General features: G+C 44.9%; 2 protein-coding genes across 8 annotated transcripts in view; one reads left to right on the top strand and one right to left on the bottom strand.

Moving 5' to 3' along the window:
- The window catches only part of LOC141467835 (6-phosphofructo-2-kinase/fructose-2,6-bisphosphatase 4), a 55,820-nt gene extending 46,355 nt beyond the window's left edge, over window positions 1-9,465 (top strand). For 3 of the 7 annotated variants that reach the window (XM_074152529.1, XM_074152532.1, XM_074152527.1), the window contains one exon: window positions 6,557-9,465. In XM_074152529.1, coding sequence (XP_074008630.1) covers window positions 6,557-6,616 — 60 coding nt within the window. In that variant the 3' untranslated portion in view covers window positions 6,617-9,465. Of the gene's footprint in view, window positions 1-1,640; window positions 1,907-6,556 lie in introns of those variants that run through there. The other 4 variants (XM_074152531.1, XM_074152526.1, XM_074152528.1 and 1 more) reach the window with 2 other exon arrangements.
- A 1,936-nt stretch (window positions 9,466-11,401) lies between these two features.
- The window catches only part of PRKCD (protein kinase C delta), a 29,320-nt gene continuing 25,044 nt past the window's right edge, over window positions 11,402-15,677 (bottom strand). Inside the window, exons 14-17 of the mRNA XM_074152865.1 lie at window positions 13,858-13,996; window positions 13,187-13,375; window positions 12,810-12,938; window positions 11,402-11,560 (exon numbers count right to left, since the gene is read on the bottom strand). Of these exons, the coding sequence (XP_074008966.1) occupies window positions 11,402-11,560; window positions 12,810-12,938; window positions 13,187-13,375; window positions 13,858-13,996 (616 nt within the window). The remainder of the gene's footprint in view (window positions 11,561-12,809; window positions 12,939-13,186; window positions 13,376-13,857; window positions 13,997-15,677) is intronic.

Below are 15,677 nucleotides of genomic sequence, written 5' to 3'. Positions count from 1 at the left end.
ACTCTTCTCCCTCTGCCCTTAAAGAAACCCAGACCGGTGAAATACGGGTGGTGACACGCTCTTCGTTTAGTAGCGCTGAACGAAGGACTAAGCTGATCCTGTCTGCATTTAAATGCTGCTCGGAGGATGATGAAAATTTCAAAAGCTTTCATTGACATCACCTACAAAAATGTTAATTACTTCTGTAAAATTACATTTTCAAGTACTCTATTGAAGTTCAGAGCATTTAATTAAATACAGCATCGAGGCTAACAACGTTGTTAAACAATGAAACGATTTGATGAAGAATTGCCCAGTGTGCTGTTCCAGGCCCCCACAAGTAATTTGTGGTCCGTGTTTCAGAACAGGGCACTCAACGCCTTGTTGGCTTCAGCTGAAAGCATCTATTTTCACATGGGCAGAAATGGGGGCAAAGCACCGGAGTATCTGTTTATAGTCTGTGTAAACTTCATTGTGTGGTGGTGATTTGGCTGAAGTGGATTTGAAAGCCTTGTGTTTGTCAGCATTGTAGTGGCATAAGCTCCTGACCTTTTCAAATGAAGGAGTCTGTAGGCTTTTTACTGAAAATAATTCAGGGGAATTACTGCGGCTGATGCTTGAGTCCCCTCTTTGGGTCAGAAAACAAGCACTGGGGTAAAATGTCTGCTTTGCACCTCTGTCTCAGTGAGCGACAGATCAGGAGAGTGCTGATAGCGAGAAACCCAGATCTCCTTTTTGATTTTCTGGGGGGAAGGGGAGAGAGAAATGTTACTGAAAACTGAGTTTGTTTACCACAGTGTAAGACAAGTAAGACTCGTGAAGCCCATCAGCATGAAGTTTGAAGAATTGGCAACGATTTGGCCTAAAATGGGCCAAATCTTAGACCAAGATCTTGGAAGGAACTTCAGAAGGGTTTATCATAGTCTGCTTTCTTGGTAGAAGGAGAATACGAATTGCACAGATTGGGGCTTGCACGAGGCGGTACCTGGCAGGTGTCATTCCTGAGCCTGGTTCTGCACGGCTGTGCTTCCTGCAGCCCGAGTGTTTGGCTGCGCCCATCTTCTGGGTTTGTTTGCTTTGGAATAACTTGCTGCATTGGATGTCCTGCTTGGTTTTTTTTTTTTCTACAGCCTGTGCAAAATGAGGTGAGATCTAGTTGGCGTGATCAGTCTTGAATGGTTAAGGTGTCTGGGAAGAGATTTTTCCTATTTAGTCAGGTGTAGTATGTTGCCTATAACACAAATGGATGTTAATGTCTCCCCTTGGGAAAGAAGTATATGGCATAGTTCAACAAAGCACTGAAAGTTGCTTAATGGATAGATGTGTATGTGCTGAAGCATGTGTTTTAAGTGGATTCCTGCTTGGGCCTGTAAAAGGCTTCCTCCTGAACATGAGTGACGAGCTTTTGGGAATATTATCAGTGTCGGATCGGTGATTACTGTAAATACATTTTCCCGCTGTCTAGTTCTGGGATACCAACCAGCTGTCGGTCTGCTGCATTTTCGGGGTGGGGTGGGGGTTTAAAAAAAAAAAAAAAAAAAAATCAATCTCTGCTTTTAAATGAATGCAGCCGTGTACTTGTGAAGGAATCTGGTGGGTGGTTTTTTTGCTCTTACTGCTGCATGATAAATATTCTCCTCTGTATTTTTATTATTATACAGAATGTAGACATTTCCAGACCTCCCGAGGACGCTCTTGTAACAGTCCCTGCTCATCAGTGAATCCTGTGTGCTGATCAACTATCGAACTTGGGGTGCTGTTTCCATCCTACTACTTCAAAATAAATTGAAAAACTAATCATTCCAATCACTTTGAAATAAAAAAGCCCCACCCAAACCCAACAACTCAGAATCCAAACCTAATGTTTGTACAGCGCATGACTTGAAAAAAAATTATCAAATCACAATAAAACTGTATTACACTGGTTAATTTACTGTGGATGAGTTATCAAACATTGATCGGCTGTCACTGGAATGCTGTTTTTGTAAATTGCTATTATTTAAAGATCCTGCAGCATTAAGTTTTATTGTAACAGCCAGCAATCAGTTAACATTAGTTGCAGTGTTTATGAAAGCCATGAAACGCAACATCCCCTGTGAGATAAGAAAAAGTTGAAGTTTGTTTTCTAGGCACCAGTATTATCTATTTCAGTGCCCTTGGGAGTGATTGGACTGCTAAGTAGCATAAAATAACAACCCATAGTTACTGTAAAACCTTAATCCCACTGATCCATAGCACTAGTGCTTTAGATGTGCTAATTAACAATGTGCTGTTTGAAGAGGGTAGCAAGTTTTCACTTAGTTCCACAGCAATTATTCAAAGTACAGGAATGCGTATAAATGTTTTTAATATATGACTTTTCTTAACAGCTGTTCTGCATTAACTAGGCTTTAGGGTTCGCCTGCTGGCATAAGTGATTTTAGATTTCCTCTTTTCCTGCTTCTCGTCCGGACGTGGGTGATGGAGCATTTATAGCTCTGCTCTCCGTATGTTTTGTACCCAGATTTTATCTAGGCTACTAAGCAGCGCTGGCTGTTTCAGGTCGTGGAAGCAGAGCTAGCCTGAGGAGTGTGTAGCTGGGTTGTGACTTGCCTTGAAAGGGATGGAAACAGGAGGCTTTTCCTCCCTCCAGGAGGCGTGGGATCTCAAACCCGCAGCATACACATCCTAAATGGAATTACAGCAAACCCTTTCCCAGGCTGGAGAAGATGCAGCTCGTCTGAGAGGCGGTGCCAGGCCTGGGCTCCTTTCTCTGCCGTGTTACGATGGGCAGTGGGAAGCATCTGTTACTGGCTTTAGGCAGCGGGAAGCATCGGTGCCATTTGTTTTAGGCAGCATCAAGTCTGGGAAAGGCAGAAAATCACCGAGTCCTGCAAGTGTTTTCTGTAAGCAAGAGTGGCGTGTTGTGGAAAGCTTCTACCTGTGAGGTTTCTCAGGTAGTAAATTTTCCACAACGGGGATTTTGGGGGAAAAGAAATGGTTACATATCTGCACTTCTAGAATTACACAGAAGTTTTCAAAGGTTTATAGCAATTGGGAATGTCTGATACAACCAAATAACCTCCAGGCCAGAGAGCCTCCTGCTTGGTATTTAGTTAAACCAGTGTCCCAGGATGGGCTGAGACTGGGGGAACCCGGATTATTTTCTTCTCTTTGTTGTGACCGTGACGTGGGAATGTTTTGTCACTTTTCCATGTTTAATTGCCCCAACCTTTTGGCATGTACTTTGCCGTGAAGAATGCCACAGAGGATGAGATCTGACCCTGCTGTACCCACTTGCATACATTAGTGGGTCCAGTTGCTTTTACCTGACGGTTGAGGTGACGTCCCTGAGAGGTCTCAGGGATGCTGGTTGTGATCAGGTACTGAGACACCGCGCCGAGATGGCTTGGGCGCTGTCACCTCCGGGCGCCACCACTAAGGAAACACGGTGCAAATTTAAACTAAAAGCGTTACGTTTTTGATGGAGCCAAAATCTGCGCAGGCACCTCTGGTGGAAAAACTGACTTTTGCTGCTTGAGAAAGGATGGCTTGGGCTGTCGGAGGAAGTGGAGGGGGAAGATGGAAGGGGCAGGGACTTGGCTGGAAAGGAAAGCTGGGCTTGGCTACTCATGGAGGGGGGGGAAGCGGCAGCGGTGCCCGGGAGCCCCCATCCCCGCTGCCAGCCCCGTTTCCCGGGGCTGCGGCTGCGTGTTGTTCTCTGTGCTGAGCATAGTGCCGGTTGTGCTGGTGTGTGCAACTGAGCGACGTGGATATTTGAACGCAGTTTTGCACTCTAAGGGGGCTCCTATTACGGCAGGATTGCTTAATAGTTCTCTCTGGGTTATTTTCTCAGTGTGAAAGGCCTGAAGGTGGGTGGGAAGCAGCAGTGAGAGTTTGTGGCACAGCTCGGCGAGGGAACGCTGGCTGATGAGAGTGCTGGATTGTGCATATTGTGCTGTTTATTCCTCTCTCTAGGCCTGTGCTGGTTGTTCAGCCGTGCAGGGCCCTTATTAACCGCATCTGCTCCGGTTGTCTTCATGGCTCCTGCACCCTTCAGAGCCCCCTTCCCTGCAAAACCTTCCTGTTCTTCTGTGAAGATCGCCTGTAGCTAATCAAAACTGAAATGGCAGACTCTGTCCTAGTCAAAAGCACTTTTTTTTTTCTGGGGGAGGCTGAGTTCTGTAGGAAAAAAATGTACGAAGCAGGGGGTGGTATAATGAGGAGAGGAGGAACCGTGGTATGAGAGTGTGTCTGAGTTAACCTGTGTGAGCCCGCTCCTGCCCCGGGGAAGCACCCAGCCTCCTTGGGAAGCGGGCTCCGGAACCAGCCAGCCCCTGCCCAGGCTGACCGAGGGAGAGCCCCTATACCTTGGTAGAAATAGCATTTTCAAAAGGTGTGTGTTTTCCAGGCTCTCCAGTCCGTGTTCCCGCTGGTGCTTGGCAGTGGCACGTTTCCAGGGCAGTGTTTTTGTCCAGGTGTGCTTAAGGCACTTCTCAACAGTTGCAGGGACACCTTTTGGTCTCAAAAGTGAGGCTTAAAACCTCGGTTGTCTTTTTAAGAAGCAGCGCTGCTCTCATTGCACGACTTTTCCCTCTTGATGCCCGTGGCTGTTCCGGAAGCGGGCGCAATCCCAGCTGCTATAATCTAATCTAACGTCATTCCTGTGAGCTGGAATCCATTTACCATTAATGAGGGTTTTTTTTAACCCCTTTCTAAGCCTCAGTTCGTCTGGTCTTGCACCTAGAAATTCTGTTTGTCCAGTAAGCCCTAGGGTGTGATTATTGGGGCTTATCCCAGAGGGAGTTTTCTTTCTTCAGTAGCTTCTACAGCCTTTTCCCCTTCGCATTTACTCAGAAAGATTCCTTGCTTTCCACTTTGTGTATCGATATTCCCTCTTGGATCTGTCTCAGTTGCTAAGACGCTGCTTTCATCCGATACTTCTCACTGACTTAAATAAGGTGAATCTACTGCCTTGTCTTCACCACCTTGTCTCCTTTCAGTTTCGTGTTGTAGCTCTCTAGTTCTTGCTGCTTGTGGACTAATTTCCAGCACCTCTGGATTCCTGCGTATTGATGCTCCATTTCATGCTCCATTTAATTTTCTTTGAATCAACAGCAGATGCTCAGCTTAAAAGATTTTACTCAATATTCTCGGAGAGCCTGTGGAGACATCCACAGTCCCAAGGAATTTCTGAGTATGTTGCATCAGCTGCTAAGAAAAATACAAATAAATGAAACAAATGCCAGCATATTTTGGTTTTTTGTTTGGTTTTGGTTTTTTTCCCCTTGTTAATCATGTAGAGTGTGACTTGTTTTGCCAAGTGCTCATGGTCTCAGGGCAGGTGGTGAAGATTTCTCAGTTTCCTTTGCTGCAGAAAAGATGCTACCTGTAGAAGCTTTTCTTTTTTCCTTTTTCTGAAATAGGGCTGTTGCTTTTATTTCCTGTAAAGGGAGTAGTCAGAGAGGGGTGGGCAGTGTGCTTGTGGGTGCAGAGAGTGCCAGGACTTGAAAGACTCTGCCCAGCAGGATTCCTGTGTGTCTTCTCAGAAGCCTTGGTGTGGTGGGTGTGTTTGTGGTGGAAACCAGGGTGATCTGCCCAAGGGCTTGAAGGCTGATGAGCACGGAAAGGGCTGACATTAAAGTAAGAGAATTGGTAAAGGCAAGTGATGCTGGTTAACTTCAACCCCCAAATCAAATCTGGTGCTGCCTGTTCGTCTCCTGTTTTCATAGAAATGGCTCAAAGTCCTAGAAACTGGGATTGGGGAGGGGAATGACTTGCATTTTGACTGGTGGAGTTGTGGGTGTGCTGTCTGAAAGCGTGTGCTGAGAGTCCCCCTCGCTGTGCGCTGGTGGGGCTCTCCTCTTCCTTGGCTTGGACTGAAGAGACTTGTTTTGAAAGTAAACTCTAATAAACGTGGTTATAAAACCACTGAAACACGATCTGACATCAGTGTGACATCTGCCAGCGTGCCCGTGTGTCCCAAAGTGCTTTTAAACGTTATGTTACTAGCTCTTTAGGGAGTTACTCTGATTCCTTCCTGACTCTAGCTGCTCACAGACAGGATGGGAATTGGCTTTACAGCTGTTGGCGTTAAGGAGTCATTTCCTGGAGTGTGCTCGAAACAAGGAGGGATGGGCTCCTCTCCCCTCCCGGCTTTACCAGTTCTCGTGTGGTTTGTGACCTTCGCTGTGTGGTTCTGGTTTTTCTTATACCACGTGCATAAAGACTAGAAGAGGTAGTGGCTTAGAAAAATGTGGTTAAAAACGGTGGTTAAAGGAAAAAAAGTCTTAGAAAACATAACTTTGTGCCCTCCACATGGTGTACAGAGGCTGACTGTCCTACCAGACCTCAGACTTTAGGTATCTGAGGGACTTGGGCTCTGCAAAGCACATCGTGGCTGGGACAAGGTCTAAGCCTGGCGTCTGACTTCTGCTCACGGGCTGAGACCTTCCCATATGTTTTACAAAACATTTTGAGGAAATAAGCCTTAAAACTTGCTCATCTTTTGCCTCGTGTAATAGCCGTGTGTTGGCAAAACTACATCTGCCCACGAGACCCTTGCTTTAAAATCTCTTTTTGTCTTATAACTTTGCAGAATGTAGGTGTGGATCGGTCAAGAGAAGAAGCTTTGAGGACGGTACCCAACCACCTATAGCTCCCCTCCCCGGGTCAGCAACCTGGCCTCCAGCGCAAGAGCTTAGTGGTCACAGCTCAGGTCCCCGAGAACGGAGAAGGTGTCACCGAGTGAGTGGGAACCAACGCGCCTCCCCTTCACTTTAAGACATTTCGAATGCGATTCAGCTTCTTTGGAGATAAACCTGTAGTTCTGGATAACCCCCAGTGCCGGAAGGTATCGGTAAAAAAGATTTATGGGAAGCAGAGTAGAGTCGGTTTTTAGATTATTATTTTTTTTCCTATGTAAATTTGTGCAGTTTCAATGGTTTTTATTGTTCATCTGTGGATACTGCAAGATGGTTAATTGCCCGTGTCAGTTTTACTGTCAGATTTTAACTAGATTTTACTTTCTTTTTTAAGTGTTTTTGTAAGAGTTCCCGTTATTTTTACTGTGAATGATTGCCTAGAATTACATGGAGATTTTTTTGATGGCGTATTTAACATAGGTGAAATTCTACATTTTGAGCACTGGAGGCTTCATGTTGCGAAACTACTTTAAATGGGAAAAGCCCGTCGGCTCCGATAGCTTTCCTGGGTTTTAAATTGAGCTTTGGTTTGCCAACCACAACTTAATTTTTTCTGAAAAGGAGAGACTTTCCCCTTAAAAAATTAAAGCGTTAAAGCTGGATTTGCTACCTGAAAGATTCTGCTGTTTTAGCAAGATTTTAACATTGTTCCAGGGGCCAGCTGTATTTTGGAGGGCCGTGGAAGACACAGTGTAAAGTGGGGAGGTGAGTGTGAGCACAGGTAGCAGGAATGGAGCGAGAGAGAGAGAGAGTCGTCCCTTCTGCTGCAGTTACCGGAGGGCATGAGCAGCTTTTCTGAGACTGGAAGGGAGGGGAAAAAGAATCTGACTGTCAAGGGCTGGAGAAGCTGCTTCTCTTATTAGTGCTGTGATTTTTTTTATTTTTTTTTTACGTTTTTTTGTAGGCAATTTTTTGAATGAATTTCAACATAAAAGTGTATGTTTCTCTCTTATAGTCACATTCAATATGTACATCAGGAGCCAGTACAGAAAGGTTAGGTGGAATTTAACCCTTCTAACAGTTCATGCAAGGAAAACACCAGGTAAACTCTGAAATTATTTTGAACGTGGCACCACCTGCCTTGGTTTTTTTCGTGTTGTTCTTATGCACCTTCCACTATCCCAGTTCTTCGATGCTCTTTTATACCTTGTGAAACTCCAGTGCTAAAAATGGAATTTTCTGTGTCTGTTGAGGCCACGGCCTCTTAACTGTACTAAGTCAATGTGTATTTTGTACGTGTGTTACCAGACAACTGAAGCGAGCTCCGGCGCTGCTGCCGGCTCTTGAGTTCTGAAAGGAGAACTATCCTTTGGTAGTTGGACTGTGTTTTTTCTAAGGACTTCTGTTCAATTAACTGAGCTTTTACCGTGTATGTTGTTGGGACTTTTTTTGGTTTTCTTGTTCGGGGTGTTGTTTTTTTCTCTTTTTCTCAATTCCTGTGTGAAACGCCAGGCCCTTGTAGCGTAGTTTTGCCAGCAAGGGCTAAATTGTCTTTTGTTTGTGCAGGGTTTATAAAATAACATGCTGCTGTTGTGATTTGTTTCAATAAGCTAATTTCAGCAATATACTCAGCTCTGGGAGTAAGCCATACCGTCTCGCTGGGTTCCGTTTGGGAGGAGGAAGGCGTAGGGTACGGAACCACCAGAAACACTTGCTTCAAGCGCTGCTGCCTAAAGCTTCGTGTGTGCACGATCCACGCGTTCGGTAACGCCCATTTCACCTTTTTATTAATTAATTCAGCTGTGGCCATAGATACTGCGTGAGGAGGGAAGACGGGGCAGCGCTGCTCAGAGAAGTTAATTTATTGATGCGTAGTTAATGAGGCCGCCTTCGTGGCAAAACTGTAGAAGTAATTTCCCCTCCCGATGTGCTGTGTGGTCAGCGTGGGGAAGCCGGGCTGTGCTCCTGGCAGCCCTGGCTCCTCCGCCGGCCAGCTGCGACCGGGGGCTGTTAAACAGCTCTTAAACTGAGAAAGTCAGAGATTTGTCTGTGGTTACAGAGGGCAAATCCCAGGAGACCGTGTTAGAAAATCAGGGTTTTACCAGCAAACTCTGGTCCTTCTTCAGCTCGGACCCGGCTGAAGAAACGTGGTAGAAGGAAAGGTTTCCCCTGGCGAGAGCTGAGCCCAAGGGCTACCGCTCTTCACTGGCCGCACGGCTTGAGGTGTCTCCCCTCCCTCGCTCCCTCCCTGTGTCTTACCTCTCCCAACTTTCAGAGGTGCTGTAAAATTCCTTGAGGCTGAATGTTTTATGTATAGTAGGTATTTTTATAGCCTGCTTTTGAATATACTGTGATGAGTGTTTTACTAAGTTGGGTGTTCAGTAAAAAGAATTGTAAACAAATGTAAATAAACTGTTAACGCTGATACTTGAAGAGTTTAAAAAAGAAAATAAAATATGAAGTTGTCTGTTCTACTTTAGGAAGGTACTAAATCACTGACTGCATCCGACCCTTTCTAGCGGGCGAGAGCAAGTGCAGACAAGGAATGTAGATTTGAAGGGAGCGATGGGCTCTCCCCGGGGCATAACCACCTTCTGGAGAGGTGCCGCTGGGAATTGCGGGTTGTGGTCACTGTCTCAAAGCTGCGCTCGTCCCCTACCCCTAACCGAGCCGTCACCAACAGCGTCCTGACCTTGTGTATTTGTACCCGTGTGTATCTCCTGACTGTTAACGCACTCGCTCGCTCAAGGTGCAGTCTCTCAAATGGGATTAAACTGTCTTTCCTGACATCGTTGGCCTCCGTCGCAATCTTTTGGACAAATGTAATCGTTTGACCTTTGATCCCGGTAATAAAGATCGAATGCTGCGGCGTGTGCTGCTGTGTGGTTCTTTCCCTGCCCCTTCACAGGTGAGTGTTCCCATGGGTCAGCAGGATTCCACAGCTTTCCGAAGCGCAGGAATTGTCACTTGGTTAAGAGAGCTTAGACATAGGCATAAGAATTAAGTTAATTTATTTACTCCCATCAGTTGCTTTACTCTGACAAATAATTATAGTAACAAACTCGGTAACCGAGGAGGATGTTGGAAGAAGCTATTGAATAAATACAAGTCAAGATTTGCACACAACTGAGGAGAAAGGAAAGACTTGACCAATTTTTACCTGCTCGTTGGTGTTTTAAGATCTGATTCTCTCTCAAAGCTGCACTGTCCTTACAGTGTCTTACAAATGCTGGTGCTTTTTGGAGAAAGCTGAAAACCAACATCAAAACGCTGCTTTCTAGTACAAACCCACACATATAGGTTAGGTAGATAGCATTACATTTGCAGGGATACTTGTCGTTCTGAAGGATAAGGACAAAATTAGTTACTGCTTTGTGGTTTGTAATTGTGTATTGAAATGTTCATGTCTTGTTGATGACTGTACGCTCTTGGGTGGTAGCCGCTCCTGTCTCCTCTGCTAGGTGGCAGGAGGGGTTTCTTTGGTTTTAACAACTCTACTGTGTATTTATGTTTGTGGGGGAGGTAATTTTGGTTTTGTTCTAGAGCTTTTAGGCTGATTTTTGGACAAAATTCTTTAATAGCTTCATCTCCCCGTAGCACGAGGATGGCCCAGACCGTGATGCTTCAGCAAACCCATCCATATGCCATTGGCCAGGTGGCCCTTGGGCACAACAGTTGGGTGAGGAGGTACCTGAGCTGTAGGACCTGCTGGTTTCTCCAGAGCAAAGCAGGTAAGTGCAGAGGGCAAACCTTCCCAAGAGCAACGGTTGACAGCTGCTTGTAATTTATTACAGCTCCTTGCCATCCAAATATCCGGAGCCGCTGGCAACCACGTTTGTAACTTAGAAAAGCATTTGTGCTTGGGTGCAAGTACTCGCCTTTGAAAGCAGAATAACTTTCTGGTGAAAAATGGCAAAACAGGTTAGTAGGTTACTTGAAGGGGGGAAAAAAAAAAAAAATCCAAGTTTGGTGCTCTCCCTGGCAGCAGCTGGCAGGGTACTGCGTGGGCCCCCTCTGATGGGGCCTGCGGTGGTGACCAGGTAAAGCCGCTCCTTTTGGAAATGCCACCTGTGTTCTGAGCGTTCCAGCCTCCATCTTGTGCACTTAGATGACATCCAAGTCTGACTGGTGTTACTGGGATTGGAACACTAAGCCGGAACTGTTCTTTAGAAGCAAAACAAAGACTTCGAGCCTCTGTGAAGCTTTATGGGGGGGTTGGTGGGTGATACCTTTATCCTGCTCTTTCAGCAGGATTAAGTCTAAAACTACTACCCAGAAGCCAGAGGATGCTCCTGAGAGCCCCTGTACCGTTGTGTAGCTGTTGGCCACACTGAGCAGGGCTTACAAACTATTGTTTTTACTGGAGTTCAATTGTATATTCTAGAAAAAAAAAAAAAATCACAAAGCCATGGATGAAAGTTTAATGTAACTTTCATTTAATTGAAGACAAATAAAAGAACCAGGGGCTCAAACACTTTTTAAAAAGACATCTTCTGTTTCCCAATGTCTTCTCTCGAGCAAAATATACAGCATATATATATATATATAACTACATTCAAGTACCAAACAGAATTTACATTTTCCCAAATAGAGAAAATAATGCACATGATTCACATACCTTAAACTCAACCATGCATAAAAACACTGCCCGTGAATCAGCAGTCGGACATAATTAATCACACTACTGTGTATTATTCTGAAGTATCGACAACATTCTTGGACACACAACATTTAGCGCTTGGGAGTTTCCGGTTTATAACGTTTAACGCCGCTTGAAAGTCCGATTCTCTTCAGGAGACTTACTTTTCTAAGATCTGTTCAAATTTAGGGTTAATAAAAGAAAATCCATCAAATGCAGACTGATCCATGGACTCGATCAGGTTTTTGTCGCTGTAAGACAATTTTGGCTTCTCGCTCAGAAATTCTCTGTCAAAGTTGTTGTAGTCGCTTGCTGATTTCTGCGTTAAACAGAGAGGGAAGACAGTGTGAGACCAGCTTTGGCGTTTCTTCCAGAACAAAGTGCTTCAATACAAAAGGTCAGAAAGTTATTTCTTGAGCTCCCTCCCCTCCTCCCCTTTAGAGAAAAATCTCCTTTTTGCCTGTTTTAACAACGCTGTAAGATTATAACCGGGCAATTGCTTATTGTTAGTTGAAAACTAATAGCACCAGATCGATTTGGAGAACAACCACTGGGATTTGTGGTAACGTTTCATAAAATCACCCAAAGGTTCTCTATGAACAAAATCAGTGCAGCACTTACTTACATTTAAGCCCTGCATTTCTTGCCATTAACCAAGAAGTTTTAAATTCCTGAAAGCATTTTACAGCCTATACTTGTTCAGAGAAAAAAAGCGATGCCCTGTTGCAGCTGCTTTGTGTGTGGATAGAAAATCTCTGCCTGTTTTGTAAAAATTCATGTTACTAAAAACCATGTTTTACACCCTGAACCTCCAGAGGTTACTCTTTGTAGGATCCTTAACGTTTCCAGAGTTCCCACTTCTATGGGAACACGCAACATGAAGCTGCTGTCCTTGACTGGGAGAGCTCTCCTCCATCCAGTACGTGAGTACGCTTTAAAGAGACTGTGTTACCTCCCCATCATTTTACCTGTACCAGTAACAGGGTGCAGCAAAACCAGTTTGGCTTTTTACCCAGGTGAGATGAAGCAGCAGCATCCCCTGGTGATACAGACTGAGAGTAACGCACTGACTGTTCTTTAGATGTTTTTTCAGGTAACATTAGGCACAAATAGTACAGAGAATGCATCTTTTTGCCCACTTGGACGCTCTCGGATGGGTTTGGAACAGCACATATTTAATGCCTTTAGAGAATTCCTGCAGGTGGTGACCAACTGAGTAGCCCCAAGTTATGGGTCCTTCTCCCACATGGCATTACAGAAGAGAAGAACACAAGATACTATCAACGTTTCCACCATTGAGACATGTAAAATGTATTTTTCCAATGACCCAAAGACTTAAGAAGAATGGCTATCGGAACTATTACTTATTTTCCTGAAAATTTCGGGGCAGCCTGAGAAATACAGCGCACCTTTCTAACACTAAACCATCCAAGAACAATGGGGTGTGAGATAAGTAACTATCTGATTTATAAATTGTGAGGAGACACTTCCAGTGGGACAGTTTGAGCAAGTCAGAGAAATCACCCCTCGCCCCGTGGCTGCTGCAGAGCAAGGAATAACCCACGCACCACTTTTGGCCTGAAAGGAGGGTCCACCTCCCTCTTCTCTAGCGCCGTCCAGTTGATGGTTTTGAAGAAAGGGTGGTCTCTGATGTTGCCAGTGACCCCAAGTCGTCTTGTTGGATCCCTTTCAAACAGCTGCAAGAGAAGATGACCCGGTAAGGCCTTATGTCTGCTCAAAAGGTAGGTGGCACTGGAAGAATAATGGGTGTACTGCTAAAAGAACTAAAGTTGCTAACGGTAAACAGACAATTAGTAATTAAGCTGCCCTGACTTTCCATTCGTAAAAGGAATTTATCTTTGTGTTGACCAGCTCCTTTTAAAAGCCTAGATTTGTCCCTCCCTGGACACATCCAGTACCGTGACTCTCTGATCATCAGCCCTACCTTTTCTAAGATGTCTTTCGATTCCTTGGTGATCCAGCGCGGGTAGTGAGGGGTGTCCACGCGGATTGACTCAAACAGTTCGTCTTCATCGTCCCCGTGGAAGGGGGATTGTCCAATAAGCATCTCGTACAGCAGGACCCCAAACGACCACCAGTCTACCGAGAACGTGTACCTGAGACCTTGCAGGATCTTGTTCCACAGAAGAAGTGCAGAGGAAGAAATACAAGTAATTAGTAAAAGGCAGCAATATATATATATACCAAAAAACAGAGGAGGGATTTTAAGAGAGAATCTTTAATAACTAGGGTATTTGGGGGGAGGGAAATCCAGCTATTTGACAAATTGTTGACACTGATGCACATCCGTAGTTTTATCTTTGGCTGCTGCTCGTGGAAATGTGGACAAGTCTTTGCTCTCACTCAGAAATTTTCTCCATTAACTTTAAATAACCATGTTTTTTTAAACTTGCAGCTACAGAATATTTACAAGTCTTAAGTACCTTCTACAGAGAACTCGCATTTAATGCTTTTTTTCTGTGCTAATTAGACTTTTAGCTATTACTATTTACGTTCCTGGACTATTAGTCTACAAAGAGATGATTAATCCCAAGGACCATTCTACCCTCAGCGTGTTGAGCCCATCCCTGCAGCACGTGGCAGCGAGATACTGACCTCGGGAGCAATGTAGTCTGGGGTCCCACAGAAAGTGCTTGCCTTGTTATCGCCAACAACGTTTTCTTTACACATTCCAAAATCGGCTATTTTGATGTGGCCTTCTTTATCAAGCATCACATTGTCCAGTTTTAGGTCTCTGCAAAAAGTGTTTTTTTAAAAAAAAAAGTTAGGTTTTAAGGACAAGTGAGTCATTTTTGTATTCAGATGCGTGCAGTTTCTTCTCTGATAAACACCTTCCCTACATCATACAGAGAGGCTTTTCAAGAAAATAATCATCCATCAACACGGTAGATACAAAATAGTGCTTTTGTATGAGAAGGTGGTGGGGAGAAGGGGGGAATTCTGGTGAGGCTGAGGTGTATATACGGTGTGTGACCTTACAATCCTCAGCCTTTGCTTTTCCATCGTGAGCACGACCAGCGCTTCTGCTGCTCCTGGAAGAGGCGTGAGTCAATCCCCACCAGCCGACACGGCGGCGCTGCACCGGCTCCTGAGCTCAGGAGGAGGATTGTTGGATTCTTGGAGCGTTTGGCAGGAGCACGAACGTTTGAGGCCTGCCCAGCTTTCAATACTACCTGTGAGTTGATCCTAGTTACAGCACGAGGGTGTTCATGTGTTGTGGCCACGGTCTGTGAAGTGTCCTATTCACGTCTATTTTCAGAGTAACACTATTCAATCAAGTCAAAGCTTTTTAACAGCGGTTTCCAAAAGCTACATTCCCTCCCTTTGGCTGGGATGTAGATTTTTGTCCATCTGGCTGCAAAAGCACATACCAAGGAGGGCAGGCTGAAGAGAAACCGAACAGCCCTTCTGCTTACCAAGAAAGACTTGAAAAGAGCAGATAATTTTATGTGAGAACGTAAATTTCTCCTTTCTCTTTCTCCTTGGTACCTTAGGTTCCCAGTATCAGCTCCTTATACTGCTCGGAGGGTGAGCTGCAGCTCGGATCAAGAGTCCCTGATCTAATGCAACGCACCGTAAATCCTTCCGTGTTTGGGCATCAGCTGCTGTTTCACATGAGTAAACTGAATATATTTGAGATTGGGAAAACTCACGGTAAGTTAGGGCACTGCTCTTCCCTACCTACCTACAGCAAGTTCGAAAGTCTTTTGTATGGGGGTGCATTTACATGGAAGGCCCCCCTAAAACTGCTCCGGGTCAGGTTCTGTGATTATACAGGTAAACATCCTGGGTGAGATGGGGGCAAAAAAAAAAAAGTACTTTTGGTTTTGCTGGTGTCTTGTTGGAAATTGGTAGTGTTTCTCTGAAAATATTTCATACTATGAAATCTCCCTCCAGGGACATTCTAATTTAACATAAGGAAATTTAACAGTGAGCCTAAAAATGGTCTAGAAAATCTAGGGTGGAAGGATTTTGTGCTGATGACAACACGTCCTGGAGTTCGATCCTTTCCTGTATAAAAAACAGCAGGAGGCAGTGGGAAAACAGCTGGGTGCATGACGTGCCTTCCTGTGTTATGGCCGCCCTCTCTGAGGCAGATGGGCTTGTGAGAATCCCCTTTCTTTCCCCAAGGAGGATCCCTGTAATGTTCATCCTCTTTAGAAACACTTTCTTTACTAGTCTCTAGCTTCAGAAAATTGCTTTAAAGGGTGGATGCTCCAACATGTTTCCCATTTCTATAGAGGGAGACGGACAATAGCAGACGTTTGGGGCACGTTCACCCACGGCCTGGCGTAGTGTTTCAAGTACAGCCATTGTTCTTTGTACCTGTGTGTTACAGAGGTGAGAGCTGTCTGAGAAAGTAGGTACCAAATGGTGCTCTGAAGCTGGGGGTGAAAAAGGAAACTGAGACAAAA

This window comes from Numenius arquata, chromosome 8, assembly GCF_964106895.1.
Source record: "Numenius arquata chromosome 8, bNumArq3.hap1.1, whole genome shotgun sequence".
Taxonomy (NCBI): domain Eukaryota; kingdom Metazoa; phylum Chordata; class Aves; order Charadriiformes; family Scolopacidae; genus Numenius; species Numenius arquata.
The sequence above is the reverse complement of the archived record's forward strand: the minus strand, read 5'-3'. Positions and strand labels throughout refer to the sequence as shown.